We start from the raw sequence: 17,655 nt of genomic DNA on the forward strand, positions 1-17,655 counted from the left end.
TCTAGGTCCAGGAATATTCTGTAAGCCTAGTCCTACTTTTAGGGCTCTTCAAGTAGAAACCGTCTCTGGTTTTTCTCTGCTCCTTACTAAATTAGACATGAATACCCATGCTTAGACATGGAAGAACAGTCCTTTTGCTTATTTGCCATAACTTCTACTATTGTTTAGAGCCTAAATTTTATTTGCTGTTAAGAATTTGTTAGTTTAACAAATTGAACAGAGAGATAAGAAAAAAAATTTGGCCCAATAGGCAGTGGGGATCAGGGAGGCTACATTTTTCAAGAAATTTGTTTTGAAATTTTTTTGTTTAGAGGTGGAAGCATTTTCTGAGCTCTTTTCTCCTGTTTGACAATCTTACCTACTTTGCATCTTGTAATTGCTTTCATCATTTCATTTAATGGTAATTTAAGAATAAAGAGCATATCTTTGTATTCTAGTCTCCAGCACAGTGTGTGGCACCTGGACTTTCAGCCAGTATTTCACATTCTTGATTTTTTTTTTTTTTTTTTTTTTTTTTTTTTTTGCCTCGCCTGTGGTATATGGAAGTTCCCTGGCCAGGGACTGAACCCATGCCACAGCAGTGACAACGCTGGATCCTTAACAGGATCACTAAGGGTGGGCCACCAGGGAAATCCTAGCAAATATTTTAAATGAACAGAATGCATTTGTACTTTCAATGAATTTGGAATATAACACCTCTTGTTTTATATAATTAACTATAGAACAGAGTAGATTGAATGTTACCAAATCAAGAGAATTATGACTGAAATCTTCCGTGGCCAACGTAAGGAAGGTCTCTGCACTAGTCCTACTTAGAAACATAAATGCTTATACTGGCAAAATCCAATTTGCAGTTTTTGGCAGGGAACTAGCTTGTTTTAAATCTTGGAAGCACAAAATGCAACTTTTGTATCTATAAATAGGTGTTACCTTCCAATAGTTAAACAATTGGGAATGTGAGAAACTCTAGATTTAGTTTATGAATAACTGTCTTGTGTTTTCCCAAGCTTTAAATTTTTTAACTTCTTGGAAACAGTTTCTAGCCTGCAGATAAAATGCAAATACAGTACAAAGACCTTTTTTCCTGAACTATTTCCAATACTGTGTCTCTAACACCATTTAGCGTGTGTTTTCTACAAACAAGGACAGTCCTTTGCAATATAACCATCTCCTCAGGAACATGACACTGAGGCATTAGCATTATCTAATCTTCAAAATTATATTGTCATGTCTCTTAATTTCCTCCGTTCTGAAATAGTTCTTCAGTCTTTCACTGATTTTCATGATCTTGGCAATTTTCAGTATTCTGTGACAGTTATTTTGTAGAATTTCCCTCAATTTGAGTTTGATCTTTCCTTAGGATTAGATTTAACTTAACACATAACTTGGTAGGACTGTCACCTCCCAAAGTGTTAACATAACATTAGACTGTTAGGACTGTGTTTGGATGTCATCCTAAACACATTCTTGGATGCTGCATTTTGAAACTTAGGGAAAACACAGTTTAAGAAGACTGGTGTCTTCATTGAAATTTAGCTGCAAAAGGATTATTTTGCAGTAGTGCTTACTGTGCTCTTCCAAATAGGTTTTCAGTAGAACAGAATTTTAAAGAATTTTGGGAGTTCCCATCATGACTCAGTGGTTAACGAATCCGACTAGGAATCATGAGGTTGCGGGTTCGATCCCTGGCCTCGCTCAGTGGGTTAAGGATCCAGTGTTGCTGTGAGCTGTTGTGTAGGTCCCAGACGCAGCTCCGATCCTGCATGGCTGTGGCGTAGGCCAGTGGCTACAGCTCCGATTCGACCCCTAGCCTGGGAACCTCCTTGTGCCACAGGAGCAGCCCTCAAAAAGGCAAAAAAAAAAAAAAAAAAAGAATTTTGTCCTGTTTGTATGCTTATTCTTTATTTTTTTCGTTTGGAAATGAAATGTTCCAAATAATTTCACTTTGCTGAATTGCATTCTTAGTTTGGATCATGTAATGATTTAATGATTGCACACGGGAGCCATTTTTCCATATCAAGCATATTGAGTAACTAAAAAAAATTTTTTGTGACTGTCACATTAAATAGAATGGGAAAGATGCGCGTTTTTCTTTTTTGGCCGCCCTGCAGCCTATGGAGTGCCCATACCAGTAATCAGATCTGAACCACAGCTCTTGCAGTGCTGGCTCTCTTAACCCCTGTGCCAGGCCAGGGATTGAGCCTGTGTCCTGGTGCTGCAAAGGCACCACTTTCCTTTTGTGCCACAACAGGAACCCACCTTTTTTTCATTGAATGATACTTAGGAAAAATTACAAATCTTGTTTCTTATTACTACATTCATTATTTTGCATTTATGTTTTTGCTTGGTCAAAAGATAACCATTGAGTGAAAGCGCAGGTCACAGGGTGGGAGAAGATAATTTGCAATTTGTAAAACTGACAAAGAGCTTGTATATAAAATATATGAAGAGCACCTACAATGTAAATGTAGATAACTTAGTAAAAGGCTGGACAAGAGTTGAACTTTTTGAAAAAGGGTTTTTTTTTTTTTTTTTTTTTTTTTTTTTTTTTTTTTTTCAGCATGTAGAAGTTCCCAGGCTAGGGGTCAAATGGGAGCTGTAGCTCAGAGCTGTGCTCAGAGCTGTAGCTGCTGGCCTACACCACAGCCACGCGGGGTCCAAGCTGTGTCTTAGACCTACACCACAGCTCATGGCAGCTCTGGATCCTTAACCCACTGAGCAAGGTCAGGGATCGAATCTGCATCCTCATGGATACTAGTTGGATTTGTTTCCACTGAGCCACAATGGGAACACTCTACAAAAAAGGTTTTTAAAATGGCAAATTAATAGGAGTTCTTTGGTGGTGGTTCATCGGATTAAGGAGCTGTTGTGGCGCTGGTTTGAGCCCTGGCCCCAGAACCCCCCCCCCCATCTTTTTAGGGCCACATCGGAGGCATATGGAAGTTCCCAGGCCAGGGGCGAATCAGAGTCTAGCCACTGGCCTATGCCATAGCCACAACAACGCCAAATCGGAGCCACATCTGTGACCTACACTATAGTTAACGGCAAAGGCAGATCCTTAACCCACTGAGTGAGGCCAGGGTTCAAACCTGCGTCCTCATGGATACCAGTGAGATTTATTTCCACTGAGCTTCAACAGGAACTCCCTGGCCCCAGAACTTCTGAATGCATCTGGCCCGGCCAAACAAAACAAAAACAAATATGGCTAATAAATACATGAACAAACAAAGATGGCTAAAAAATACATACAAAGACTCAATCTACAATGAGATACTTCTACACCCTTATCAAAAATGGCTAAAAATTTGAAAGATGGATGGTAGCTGAGTGTTGGCCAAACTGTGGAACAGCTGAATTCTCATACACTGCTAATATTTGTAAGTTGGCAGAAGAACTTTGGAAAACCAGTATCCCTTTAAATCCAGTGTACACATACTTTATGTCCAGAAGTTTCACCCAACCGAAATGAGTGTAAGTATGGGTGTGATAGCTCTAGTTAAAAAGAATTCGATGCTTGAGGTGTTGTGGAGTAGGTTTCCTTTCTGGTGTCCAAGTTAACGTATCTTTTTTTCATGAAACTTAATGGCTTTAAGAATTTTTTTTTTTTTAAACGGCACATGTTAAGTCTTTGTGACCTTGAGCCTCCATTCACTCTTGTGGAGTGCCCTTGATCATTTTAGTCACTGGGCTGTTGCATGTAGCCCTTATGCTTCAGAGTCTATCCCCAAAGGAGCATGTAATGTTAATTCTTCATGGTCTTTTATTCCTTTGTTTTTAAGTTATTTGTAAGTAACTCACAGTGTTGTTCTGGAATATTTGGGAAAGAAGGCAAGGTCAAGAAGTTGTTCTAATGGGTGAAGTGTAGAAGGGTAAGGAGGAAAATCTGCAATGTGAGAGGCATTTGAACAGAAGCAAGGAAGCATCCTTGTGGTAGGAGTTCCGTCGTGGCACAGTGGTTAACGAATCCGACTAGGGACCGTGAGGACGCAGGTTCGATCCCAGGGCCTTGCTCAACGGGTTAAGAATCTGGTGTTGCTGTGAAAACCCCGTTTAGACCCCTAGCCTGGGAACCTCCATATGCCGCAGGAGTGGCCCAGGAAATGGCAAAAAAAAAAAAAAAAAAAAAATCCTTGTAGTAGACACTACTCAGAGGAAATAAACGTTTTCAGTATTGTACTGTGACTTCATAGATATTTCATGAACTGCCTATTTGAATTTAATTGAGATAATTTTACTAAATATCAAAATTTGATTTAAAAATTCAAAGTTTTGGATTCAGATATATCTACTGAACTCTAAATTAATGACTTGTACAAATGATTTTGTCATTGCATATTTTTCTGCTTCATTTTTCCCTAGGAATGGGCAAAGAAACCATATAATTATATTATTTAGACTTTTTTATTTTTCCCAAATGGCCACACTCATGACATATGGAAGTTCCTGGGCAGGGGATTGAATCTGAGCTGCAGCTCTGGCAATGCTGGATCCTTTAACCCACTGTGCTGGGCTGGGGATGGAACCTGTGCTTCTGCAGCAACCCACGCCCCTGTAGTTAGATTTTTTTCTTTTTAGCCGCACCTGTGGCATATGAAAGTTTCTGGCAATGCCAGATCCTTAACCCACTGAGTGAGGACAGGGATCGAACCCATATCCTCATGGATACTAGTTGGTTCTTAACCCAGTGAGACATAATGGGAACTCCTTGCAGTCAGATTTTTAACCCACTGTGCCACAGCAAGAACTTCTATTTAGGCTTATTGAGGCAAGGAAAGGGATAGATTTTTATTAACCAGTGTGCTATAAAAAGAATTTTTTAAGCTGAAAAAATACTTAATCATAATACTGAAGCATTCTAATTAATTGAGTTAACTCTTGAAAGTTTGTTTAAAAGATGACTAAGTGTCGGATTTTTTCCCCAGCATAAATATATGTTGCTTGGCTTAATGAATTTTAGTTTTCTAAACAAATGTCTTTTTTTTTTTTTCCCATCATCCTTAAGCATGGGGGGTAAAATACCACCTGCTACTCATAAAACTAAATCAGAAGAAAATACCAAGGTAAGTTATAAATCAAATTTGTATGTTTAGTGATAAAGTACTATATGGCTTCTTAGGGATGTTTTTCACCTGCTGTCTTCAAATTACCACTCCTGATTTCCACAAGATCACCTTGTAAAATTTCTATTTGGACATCAAATGTCTGGAGTCTGAGTTACCACTGAGAATATGGGGTTGAATGTTCACTGTGTTGTAGAATAAAAGAGTTGAATGCTGTATGCATGTTATATGCATGACCTGGAAGTGGTAGGCTTTGTGATTGTGTGCATTTGTAGTTTTCATCATCATTTTTTTAGCATGTGGCGTAGTGTTTTTTAATACTTTATTAATATTTGGTAAGTGAACAAAAAATAGCTCAGGTTAGTAATTCTTAATTTTTTCTGCCTAACATCCAAAGGATATTTATTTCCAAGAATGATTCGTGGTGTTGCTTTATAAAAAAGTATGTACAATCAGGAGCTGAAGTTTGAAGATGAATGTGGGGGAAGATGCTCCCTTCAGAACTCTTTTTTTAAGAATGCTCCCTTCAGAACTCTTTTTTCCTCCTCTTTTTGCCGTCACTTATGAAAGGTTTTTTTCTCAGTTTTCTGATTAGCTGTCTTAAATTGATAAGAAAATTGGCTGTTTTATTATTTAGCATATCTTTGGTGAAATGAAAGAAGTCAAAGCTTCAGAAGTATTCTTTTTTAGATGAGTCATTTGTTGGTTTGGTAGGTTCTGAGCCCTTGATAATTTGCCATATGATAAACTTGTATGAAGACAAAATTACATTTAATCTATATCTCTGCTAAAAATTTTTTTATTTTGCAAAAGTAGTAATGTGTTTGATTATGGAGAGTTGTGGACTGCAGTACCCATTGAGGGTACTATGTAATATATCTACTTTATTAGCGTCTTAAATTCCAGAATATTTAAAGTTCTAAAACTCAGTGTCTAAAAGGTAGGGGCTGGACCTATACTTTAAGAAGAAATAAAAATAAAAAACTGAAATTAGTTTAATAAAACAGGAAGAGAATTAACTAAAATACAATGTATGTGGATAGCTTATACATACAGCATACTATACTTTGTAAATTAATAGCACTATATTGGGTGTGTTATTAAATACTGATAGCATTGTTTGCCTTCCCTTTACTAGGAAGAAAAAACAGATAGTAAGAAGGTGGAGGAAAACATAAAGACAGATGAACCGTCAAGTGAGGAAAGTGATCTGGGTGAGGAGATGGTAGTGGTATTTTATCTGATAATCTCGGGATATGGTCCTGTGTTGATTTTTTTACTAAATTGATTCATTGTTATCTAATAGAAGTGTAACATAAGCTACATATGAAACTTAAAATTTCCTAGGAGCCACATTTTAAAACTCAGGAACAAGAGTTCCCGTCGTGGCGCAGTGGTTAAGGAATCCGACTGGGAACCATGAGGTTGTGGGTTCGGTCCCTGCCCTTGCTCAGTGGGTTAAGGATCTGGCGTTGCCGTGAGCTGTGGTGTAGGTTGCAGACGCGGCTCGGATCCCGCGTTGCTGTGGCTCTGGTATAGGCCAGTGGCTACAGCTTTGATTTGACCCCTAGCCTGGGAACCTCCATATGCCTCAGGAGCGGCCCAAGAAATGGCAAAAAGACAAAAAAAAAAAAAACCTCAAGAACAGTTGAAATGATGTATATAAACCAATATATGTAAAATGTTACCATTTCAGCATGAAATCAGTATGGAAAAGTTATTAGTGAGCTATTTTCCTTTTTTTCCACTACGTCTTCAAATTCGGAGTTTTTATAGCATATCTCAATGCAGATGTTATCTTTTTGTTGGAAATAATTGATCATTATTCAGTTGTAGTTGGAAAAGTTGGGTCACGTACCCAAGTGTTTCTAGGCACATGTAAAAGGTTTCCAGTAACAAAATCGAGTACCACAAAATTATTTCCCTTTAGTACCTGCGTCTGTGTTAATAAAACTGGTTCAGCTAGAAGAATTGATACCTATGCCCTGGGTTTGGGGTTTTATTTGGTTTTGTGTTTTTAGGCTTCAAACGGACCCATTTCTTCATAAATTTGGACTATATAAATACATACCCCAGTTATCAGTTGGGCAGTCTCTTAATTTATAGAACCTATCTAAAAGCTAAAGAAAAATACTTAACATTTTTCAGATTGTTGAATCTCTTGATCTTTAATATGTGAGGAAGGTCTTACTCTTTGGAGGCTTAATGAGATCTTTACCTTTTTTTTGCTTTTTTTTAATGCCACATCCACAGCATATGGAGGTTCCCAGGCTAGGGCTTGAATCAGAGCTACAGATGTCAGCCTATGCCACAGCCACAGCAACGCCAGATCCGAGCCTCATCTGCAACCTGTACCACAGCCCACTGTATCACTGGATCCTTAACCCGCTGAGCGAGGCCAGGGATCGAACCCGCACCCCTATAGTTCTGGTTGGATTGTTTCCACTGCACCACAATGGAACTCCAGATCTTGTGCTTTTACAAAGTGTTTCTTAGTCTAAAAATTTTCTAACGCTACTATGACTATAATAATTTTTAAAATTTAACTCTATCTGGGAGTTCCTTGGTGGTCTAGTGGTTAGGACTTGGCATTTTTCACCAGTGCAGCTCAGGTTTGATCCCTGGTCTGGGAACTGAGATCCCACATCAGGTCACTGCACTGCACATGCTGTCGTTTCCCCCCCCCCGCCCCAAGAAAAAACCGCCATTTGAAAGCATTTTTTGCATGAATCAAGCTGTTTTATAATTAGAGTTACAAGCTCAGTGTTTGATTTAAAGTTTTTTGTTGGATGTTCTGATTTCAGGTAGCTTATTATTTATTTATTTATTTATTTATGGTCTTTTTAGGGTCTCATCTGTGGCATATGGAGATTCCCAGGCTAGGGGTCAAATCGGAGCTGTTGCTGCCAGAGCCATAGCAACATTGTTCTTTTGGGCTTTGTTTTTTTGGTCTTTTTGTCTTTTCAGGTAGCTAATTTTAATTTCATTCTTTTTTGATTAAGGGGAAACTGCTTTTATCACATTCACTTTATTTGCTAAAAAGTCTCTTGTTTATTGTTTTTAAAAGTTTTTTATGTACAGCAATTATTTTGTTTTGCTTGCAGTAGCAAACTACAGTCATCCACCATGAGATTTGCAGCATAGCCTTTACCAGTCTCTTTCTTTACCATTTTGGTCATAGTGCTATCTTTGGGGCTCAATTCTGCATCAGTAGTATGCATCAGTTTGCAGTTAAAGTTTAGGAGTTCCTGTTGTGGCTCAGTGGTTAACGAATCTGACTAGGAACATGAGGATGCAGGTTTGATCCCTGGCCTTACTCAGTGGGTTAAGGATCTGGCGTTGCCGTGAGCTGTGGTGTAGGTCACAGATGCAGCTCGTACCTGGTGTTGCTGTGGCTGTGGTGTAAGCTGGCAGCTGTAGCTCCAATTTGACCTCTAGCCTGGGAACCTCCATATGCCGCAGGAACAGCCCTAAAAAGTGCAAAAAAAAAAAATCAAATTTATCCATACTATGTCTTCAAGGACAAAGAATAGTAAAATTAAATATTTCATCATGATTTACATCAAAGTGCTATTATAATTTGTGCTGTCCGCATAAAATATTTTTAAAAAAACATTGTAGTATACTGCTGTGTAAAACAAAATTGAATCAGTTTGTTGACACTTAACAAATCAGTGGTGTGTGTAATATGTACTGTAAACTAGGTACTTGCCAGTATTCCCACTACAGTATAATAAATGTCTTACATAACATAACTGTTCAAATGAAATGTCTTTCTGAAGCAGTTAAATTGTGTTTAATAGAGAAATTTTTAGTGTATCAGTTTAAATAAAATCAGTAAAGGAAATATTTAAATCAAATAAATTAACCTAGAGTGGAATATTCAGTTCATCAGTTGTATTAGTCAAGGTTAATTAATTTTTAATTTAATAGCCTTATGTGGCCAAGAACTACCATATTGGACAGCACTGTTCTTACTGTTGTTTTTTTAACTCTTTCAGAAATTGACAATGAAGGTGTGATTGAACCAGACACTGATGCTCCTCAGGAAATGGGAGATGAAAATGTAGAGGTAAGTTTAATGACTTATTTTCTGCTTGCTGTATTGTGATTATTTTATATATTTCTTACAGGAAAAGCACAAGTTGAGTCTTCTCTGACTTAACGCATTTAGGAAAGCATTTCATTTTATCACTTGTGAAAACTCCGTTTATTTTTAATCATGTTCTCTAACAATCTCTGAAATACTTGTTTTCTGTTTACCTATTTTATTTTTTATTTTTTGTATTTTTAGGGCCGCACCCACAGCATATGGAGGTTCCCGGGCCAGGGGTCTAATTGGAACTGTTGCTGCCGACCTATGCCAGAGCCGCAGCAATGCCAGATCCAAGCCACGTCTGTGACGTCCGCCACAGTTCATGGCAACGCTGGATCCTTAACCCACTGAGCAAGGCCAGGATTGAACCCACAACCTCACGGTTCCTAGTCGGATTTGCTTCCACTGTACCACAACCGGAACTCCTCTGTTTACCTATTTTAGTTTGCATCTGATTGTACTGCTCTTGAGACTGTAGAGTTCATCTAAGTGGAATATCTAATGCCAGGTTATTTTCAAAAATGGTTTTGTCACAGTGGGAATGATACTGCCCTCGAGGTGATGAAAAATCAGTTCTTGGGAGAGGGGCTTTAAAAAGCCTAGATAATACAATGGTTAGTAGTGTTCCAAAGGTCATAGCCCATTAACATATATGCAGTATATCAGCAATATTAAAATAGAGGGACTGAGTAAGGAAAAAAAGGTCTAAAAAGGCTCTTTGGGGGTTGCTCATGAAAAACTTGAGAATCACTGTAATATACTTCGGCTTAAAAGGCTGCTCTAGATCATTACCAGTACTTGATACTGTTGTGTGCAAGTATCATATCAAGTATTGGTGAGGATCTGGACCTGTCTTTTAAGGTGTGATTAGTATGTTACAATGATGGTGTATTTTTATGAAACTTGCTGTGTGAAGTGATACATCCTTGTGGCTTTTAGTTTGCATTTTCCTGATTACTGATGAAGTTAACATATTCTGATGTTTGTTGTTCATTCACAGGTGATTGTGAGGTCCTCTTCTGAGTTTTTATATATATTTATCTTTGGCGGGGGTGCTCACCAGCAACATATGGAGGTTTCCAGGCCTAGGGGTCGAATCGTAGCTACAGTGGCTGGCCTACACCACAGCTTACGGCAAGGCCAGATCCCCAACCCACTGAGTAAGGCCAGGGATCAAACCCACAACCTCGTGGTTACTAGTGGGATTCATTTCCACTGAGCCACAATGGCAATTCCTACATTTGTTTATCTTTTTCTTTCTGATTTATAAGTTCATTTTATATTCCGGATGTTTCCTGTGTACGCCACATTTTTTCCTGCTAGTTTGTGGTTTATCTTTTCTCTACATTGTTTTATTTTCGTATTTTTGCATTGTTTTAATAACGAAATCTTTTAATGCAGTTAAATTGAAAGTTCTGTATATTATGCTTTATTATCTCAATTTTAATTGCTTTAATGTTTTTTTCTTTCTGAAAACTGTACCTTTCATTTTTTTTCTTTTTAGGGCCACGCTCCCAGCATATGGAAGTTCCCAGGGGTCGAATTGGAGCTGTAGCTGCCAGCCTATGCCACAGCAACACAAGATCCAAGCGACATACACTACAAGGAGTCTGCAGCAAACACTACAGCTCATGGCAACACCAGATCCTTAACCCACTAAGCAAGACCAGGGATCGAACCGCATCCTCATGAATACTAGTCAGATTTGTTTCCACTGTGCCACAATGGGAACTCCTGCCTTTCACTTTTAATGGAACAATCAGCACCATTACTGAAAAAGGTCTTTTTGGAGTTGCCGTCGTGGCACAGTGGTTAACGAATCCGACTAGGAACCGTGGGGTTGCGGGTTCGATCCCTGCCCTTGCTCAATGGGTTAACGATCCGGCGTTGCCGTGAGCTGTGGTGTAGGTCGCAAGACGCAACTCGGGTCCCGTGTTGCTGTGGCTCTGGCGTAGGCTGGCAGCTACAGCTCCAATTGGACCCCTAGCCTGGGAACCTCCATATGCCGCAGGAGCGGCCCAAGAAATAGCAAAAAATTAAAAAAAAAAAAAAGAAAGAAAAGAAAAGGTCTTTTTCTCACCAGTGGCAAGAACTATGATTTCTGTGTATGTGTGGGTCTCTTGGTGTTTTCTTGTTCTACTTGCCTGATTTTTTTCCACGTACTCAGTGATGCATTGTTGTACTTAGCTTTATATTGCCCCCCAGCCCTTGAGCATTTTTGGTTATTACCAGCTCTTTGTTCATCCATGTAAAATTTTTTTTTTTTTTTTTTTTGTCTTTTTTGTTGTTGTTGTTGCTATTTCTTGGGCCGCTCCCGCGGCATATGGAGGTTCCCAGGCTAGGGGTTGAATCGGAGCTGGAGCCACTGGCCTACGCCAGAGCCACAGCAACGCGGGATCCGAGCCGCGTCTGCAACCTACACCACAGCTCACGGCGACGCCGCCGGATCGTTAACCCACTGAGCAAGGGCAGGGACCGAACCCACAACCTCATGGTTCCTAGTCGGATTCGTTAACCACTGCGCCACGACAGGAACTCCCCAGATCCTTTTATAATTGATGTTTGCTGATGTAGAGCAACTCTGGGGGTGTTCTTTTTTTTTTTTTTTGGTCTTTTTGTCTTTTTTTGTTGTTGTTGTTGCTATTTCTTGGGCCGCTCCCACGGCATATGGAGATTCCCAGGCTAGGGGTTGAATTGGAGCTGTAGCCACCGGCCTACGCCAGAGCAGCAGCAACGCAGGATCCGAGTCGCGTCTGCAACCTACACCACAGCTCACGGCGACGCCGCCGGATTGTTAACCCAGTGAGCAAGGGCAAGGACCGAACCCGCAACCTCATGGTTCCTAGTCGGATTCGTTAACCACTGTGCCACGACGGGAACTCCTGGGGTTGTTTTTTATGTTGCTCTTGTATCTGAACTTTATTGAATTGTTTTAGATTTAATAACTATTGGGTTTTCTGGGTATATATAAATAAAAATAGCTTGGTTTTTTCCTTCCATTTCTTTAGCCTCTCAACTCATTTTCTTAATGAATTACCTAGCACCTTCAGTAATATTTTACAGTGATGGTGAGAGTGGTTTTTTGCCTGTTTGTTAAATTGTCTCTTACACAGAATGTTGCTATACATTTTTTTTTAATATTGTTATACGTTTTTATTACTAATAATCATTGTACTCTTAGCATCTTTTGGCGGGGGGGGGCTCTTGTCTTTTTAGGGCTACACCCTCAGCATGTGGAGGTACCCAGGCTAGGGGTTGAATCAGAGCTACAGCTGTTACCCACAGCCACACCAGATCCAAGCAGTCTGTGACCTACACCACAGCTCATAGCAACACAGGATCCTTAACCCATTGAGCGAGGCCAGGGATCAAACCCACAACTTCATGGTTCCTAGTTGGGTTTGTTTCCCCTGCACCACCACAGAATCTCAGACTCTTTCGCATCTTGTATAGTGGTGGTTCTGTCTAGTGTAGGTGCTCAACAGGTGTTTATTAGACCAAAAGAATAAGACATTTCTCTTCTGAAGATTCAAGTTTCTTATGAAATTTTTCACTTAGGAGGAGACTGCGTTTTAGTACAGGTATACCTCCTGTATGATCTCATTGCGAGTTAGGGATCTCATTTCAAGTTAGGTTCCAGACCACCACAATATAGTGAGTGAGTTTTTTGGTTTCCCTGTACAAATATAGTTTCATTTATGGAGTTTCTCCTGTGGCGCAACAGGAGCAGTGTCATCTCTGGAGTACTGGGATGTAGGTTCAATCTCCAGCCCAGGACAGTGGGCTGAAAATCTGGTGTTGCCATAGCTGCAGCTCATATCTAATCCCTAGCCCTGGAACTCCATACGCCACAGGGTTACCAAAAAAAAAAAGAAAAGTTGCATTTGCACTATACTTTAGTCTTAATAGTGTGCAATAGTTTTATGTCTAAAAATACAATGTACATACCTTGATGTAAAAATACTTTATTGTGGGAGTTCTCTGGGAGTTTAATGGATAGGACTAAACATTTTCACTGCTCCAGCCTTGGTTCAGTCTCTGGTCTGGGAACTGAGATTCCCACATCAGGCTGCTGCACGCTGCAGCCAAAAAAAAAAAAAAAAAAAAAAATATTGCTAAAAAATGCTAACCATTTACGCCTTCAGCAACCCATAGTAGTAACATCACAGATCACTGATCATCAATCATTGTAACAAATAAAATAATCAAAAATTTTCAGTATTGCAAGAGTTATGTGACAGAGGCACAGAGTGAGCAAATGCTGTTGTAAAAATGGCTCCAGTAGACTCAGAGGTTGTCATACTCTTCAATTTAGAAAAAGCACAATAATGTCTGCAAAGTGCAATAAAATGAAGTATGCCTGAGCTTGTGAATACCTAGAAAGGAGTTGGTAAAGCTAGGGCAGAAAAACCTACTCAGATTGGAATGGAGGGAAGTCTAGGGCAGAGTATAAGGAGCGAAATGTATTGTTCAGTGGAAAGATTAAAAGTTACTGATCATTTACCATAATTAACCTCTTAGAGTTCCCTGTTGGCTCAGAATGTTAAGGCCTTGTCACTGCTGTAGCACAGGACTGGTCCCTGGAGGTTGTGATTGCACATCCCTAAGAAAGTCCAAATTGCTTCCTCCTTCTCTTTGCTCTTCTGCTACTTCTAAGTTGATCTTTACTTTTCCCCTAGATAACCGAGGAGATGATGGATCAGGCAAATGATAAAAAAGTGGCTGCCATCGATGCCCTAAATAATGGTGAGTGATTTTTTTTTTCTTTGCTGCATTTCTGTAGTAGTCTGAATGTTCTCTGCTTCTACTTCTCTACTGCAGCAACTGTTAATATGGGAAAGTGGAAGATAACTTAAATTTGAGTGTATTTTACCGGAGAAGGAAGTGTCCTGTCTCCACTCACCCCTTTTCAATTGATGAAGAGCCTGAAATGACTCAGGTATCAGTTATCTTGCCTCACGGTATGTACAGCTACTGATGTCACTGTCCTTTCTGACTATATTCTGGTGTTTCTCCATTGACAAGAGGCTTTAAAAAGGTGAAAGGTTTTTCCCCCAACTTGGTGTTAGAACAGTGAGCCTCACGTTTTCACATAGTAACACCCTTGACAGACGTCGTCCATCAACATAACACCTCTTGTTCTAGTTTCTGTATATTAGAACCTCTTCAGGAAATCCTTTCAGAGTGGGAGAGTGCTGATAGCATTCATTATAATGTTTAATCAGTTGTAATTTATAAGAACAAGTTATCAACGTGGGTACTTTGCAGACCTCTTCATGGCAGTGTGATGTATTGTGTCACAGTGCCATTGTTGAGTGCATTTGGACTTCATCCATAAACTTACAAGATGACTAAAGTTTTATTTTAGAATGAGTTCAGTTTTGATTGCTGTTCCAAATTGTTTTTTGTGTTTTGTTTTTGGTAATCGTACTGCCTTCTTAGTTTAGATCCTTATGTGTTACTATTGCAGTTACTTGAATAGTTTGCTTGCCTGAAATGTCTCTTTATTATTTCTGTTCGATGCCCCTAGTTATTCTTATTTTGATTGGCTTTTTATTGTTACACACTCCTTTGTTTGTAACCTGTGACTAACTTTTGCATACATTTTGAAGGTCATCATAGCATTAGATCTGCTAGTCAGATCCCATATTTTGCCTTCCTAGCCTTATTCTCTTTTTGAATGTTAACCCTTCATTCCAGCCAGACCTCACTTTCCTAGAATGTTCCCTTACCTGTGCTTCATTGCTTCTCTATAAAACTGTTCACCTGTGTTGACTTGTAATTTGTACCCATCAGTTAGTCCCAGCTGCTGCTCATCCTGACCATCCTTTCTTCATTTTTCTGCTACCGAAGATGTTTACCCAACATTTTTTGTGCTTTCCACATTCCTGGAAGCTTTATTATGCTTTGTTTTTTGTTTTCTTGTTTTTTGCTTTTTAGGGCCACACCCTTGGCATATGGAAGTTCCTAGGCTAGGGGTGAAATGAAAGCTGTGCCCGCCAGGCTATGCTGAAGCAATGCTGGGTCCCTGACCCACTGAGCAGCGCCAGGGATTGAACCTGCATCCTCATGGATACTGGTCAGATTTGTTTCTGCTGTGCCACAATAGCCAACTCCAGTTTTATTGTTTTAATTGTGCATTACTTCATTAAAATTTCATACTTGCCCATTTTACAGATAAATGAATAACCTGAGGGCTCAGAGGGGTTTTGGCTTCCCCAGGATCTTACTGTGTCATACTGTCAACTCATTTATTATTTTTGTCGCTTATTTTTGCATATTGTCTTGCTTTATTAATTTATTTTTTTGGTTACACTTCTGACATGTAGAAGTTCCTGGGCTAGGGTTTGAACCTGCAACAAAACTGTAACCAGAGCCACAGCAGTGACAATGCCCCAAGGGAACTGCTGTCTTATTTAAAAAAATTTTTTTATATATGTTGCCTAAGCAATAGTTAACAAAGTGAAAATGAAGCAGCCACCACCTAAGTAACATTCTTGTTTTTCCTTATTTTTTTCAAAGCTGTGTTTATGTGTAAATATAGCCTAGTTCTGACTTTAGAATAAGTGCAATTTTATGGTACATCCTAAAGAGGTAAAACAGTAGTATTCTAAGCTAGGGATTGTAGGTTCAGGCCCCATCTGGGGTTGGAGAGGCAGGAATATAGTTAAACCCTGGACTTAAGAAACCGAAGTTCCTGGGTTTGAATCCCAGCTCTGGTACTTACTAGCTGGGTAAACTTAGGGAAGTTAACTCTCTTTGCCTCTGTTTTTGTTTCCTTCTCTGTAAAATAAGGGTAATAGAACCTACTTAATAGAGTCATAAGAAATAAATGAGTAAATATGTGTAATGTCCCTGGAGTAGTACTGTTCTTATTAAGACCTTAGTGTTTCCAGCTGTCACATATTTTTGTTATGCTTTTTTTAGTTTAATATGTTGGTTCAACAAGTACTTATTGAAGGCATACTGTGTTCCAGGCAGTGTTTTAGATGCTGAGACCTCTTTTGTAGTCCATATGGCTAATGATGATGGCTTGCATTGGGAAAAAGGTTCCCAAACTTCCGATGTTTATACTGTCCTTACTGTTTTCATTTTTTTCACAGCAATCCTAGTCCAAAAGGAATACATATTTTATACTGTATTTAGGTCCAAACAGTCTAACAGGTATCTGTGTCCTAGCAAGTTGGAGTTTGAAAAAGTAATTAAACACAAATTGAAAGAAAATATATTCAATTTAATTCTTAAATAACTATTTTCTAGTAAGCTGTGGATATGTGTTGGGCACTAAACAGCTTCTCAAATCTTGGAATAAGTTGGGACACTGCCACCTTCATTGCCTACTCCACATCTTTTTTCCTGCAGTTCCTGATTTTTTATTTTTATTTTTTCTTTTAGGGCTGTACCTGCGGCACATGGAAGTTCCCAGACTAGAGGTCGAATTAGAGCTGCAGCTGCCGGCCTATACCCACAGCCACAGTAATGCGGGATCTGAGCCACATCCACGACCCACGCCACAGCTTGCAACAATGCTGGATCCTTAACTCAGACCAGGGATTGGACCCGAGTCCTCATGGACACTAGTTGGGTTCTTTTTTTTCATAATTGTCTTTTTAGGACACACCGGAGGCATATGGAAGTTCCCAAGCTAGGGGTTGAATCGAAGGTGTCACCGGCCTATGCCACAGCCATACTAACATTGGATCTGAGCCATGTCTGCAACCTACACCACAGCTCACAGCAACGCTGGATCATTAACCCACTGAGCAAGGTTAAGGATCAAATCTGAGTCTTCGTGGGTACTAGTTGGGTTCATTACTGCTGAGCCCCAACAGGAACCGCTTAGTCAGGTTCATAACCCACTGAGCTGCAATGGGAATGCCAAGAGTTCTTGATTTTTACCACAGCAACTGCTGAACAACAGTTTTTTTGGCTCAGTGGGTTAAGGACCTGAAGGTGTCTTTGAGGATGCAGGTTCCATCCCTGGCCTCTCTCATTAGGTTAAGGATCTGGGATTGCAGTAAGTTGTGGCGTAGGTTACAGATACAGCTTGGATCTGCTGTGGCTATGGCATAGGGCTTTGATAGATCCCTGGCCCAGGGACTTCCATATGCCACAAGTGTGGCCATAAAATGAAAAAAAATTTTTTTTTTCTAAGATACTATCAGAATATAGTGGTAATGAATGTAGTGATCCAGTGTTGAAACTAATAGACATCTAGCCAGCAGTTCATGTGATGCCAGATAAACTGTCTAAATCTCTTTGGTGCACTGTGTGGAAACCTTGGGTCTAGGGTGATAAGGTGAGGAATAGTTTTATATATATCTATCCCCCCGCCCCCCCACACACACCCATGGCATATGGGAATTAAATTCCTGGGCTAGGGCTTGAATCCAAGCAGCAGCACCATAGCTGCTAACCCACTGCACTGGGCCTGGGATTGAACCTGTGCTTCTGCAGAGCAAAGGCTGGATCCTTAACTTTCTGTGATATAGTGGGAAC

General features: G+C 39.7%; 1 protein-coding gene across 1 annotated transcript in view; it reads left to right on the plus strand.

Annotated features, from left to right (window-relative positions):
* ST13 (ST13, Hsp70 interacting protein) overlaps positions 1-17,655 on the plus strand; it is a 34,693-nt gene that overhangs the window by 2,605 nt on the left and 14,433 nt on the right. The window contains exons 2-5 of the mRNA XM_003481531.4: positions 5,003-5,060; positions 6,199-6,274; positions 9,062-9,132; positions 13,836-13,902. Coding sequence (XP_003481579.1) covers positions 5,003-5,060; positions 6,199-6,274; positions 9,062-9,132; positions 13,836-13,902 — 272 coding nt within the window. The remainder of the gene's footprint in view (positions 1-5,002; positions 5,061-6,198; positions 6,275-9,061; positions 9,133-13,835; positions 13,903-17,655) is intronic.

This window comes from Sus scrofa, chromosome 5, assembly GCF_000003025.6.
Source record: "Sus scrofa isolate TJ Tabasco breed Duroc chromosome 5, Sscrofa11.1, whole genome shotgun sequence".
Classification (NCBI taxonomy): Eukaryota; Metazoa; Chordata; class Mammalia; order Artiodactyla; family Suidae; genus Sus; species Sus scrofa.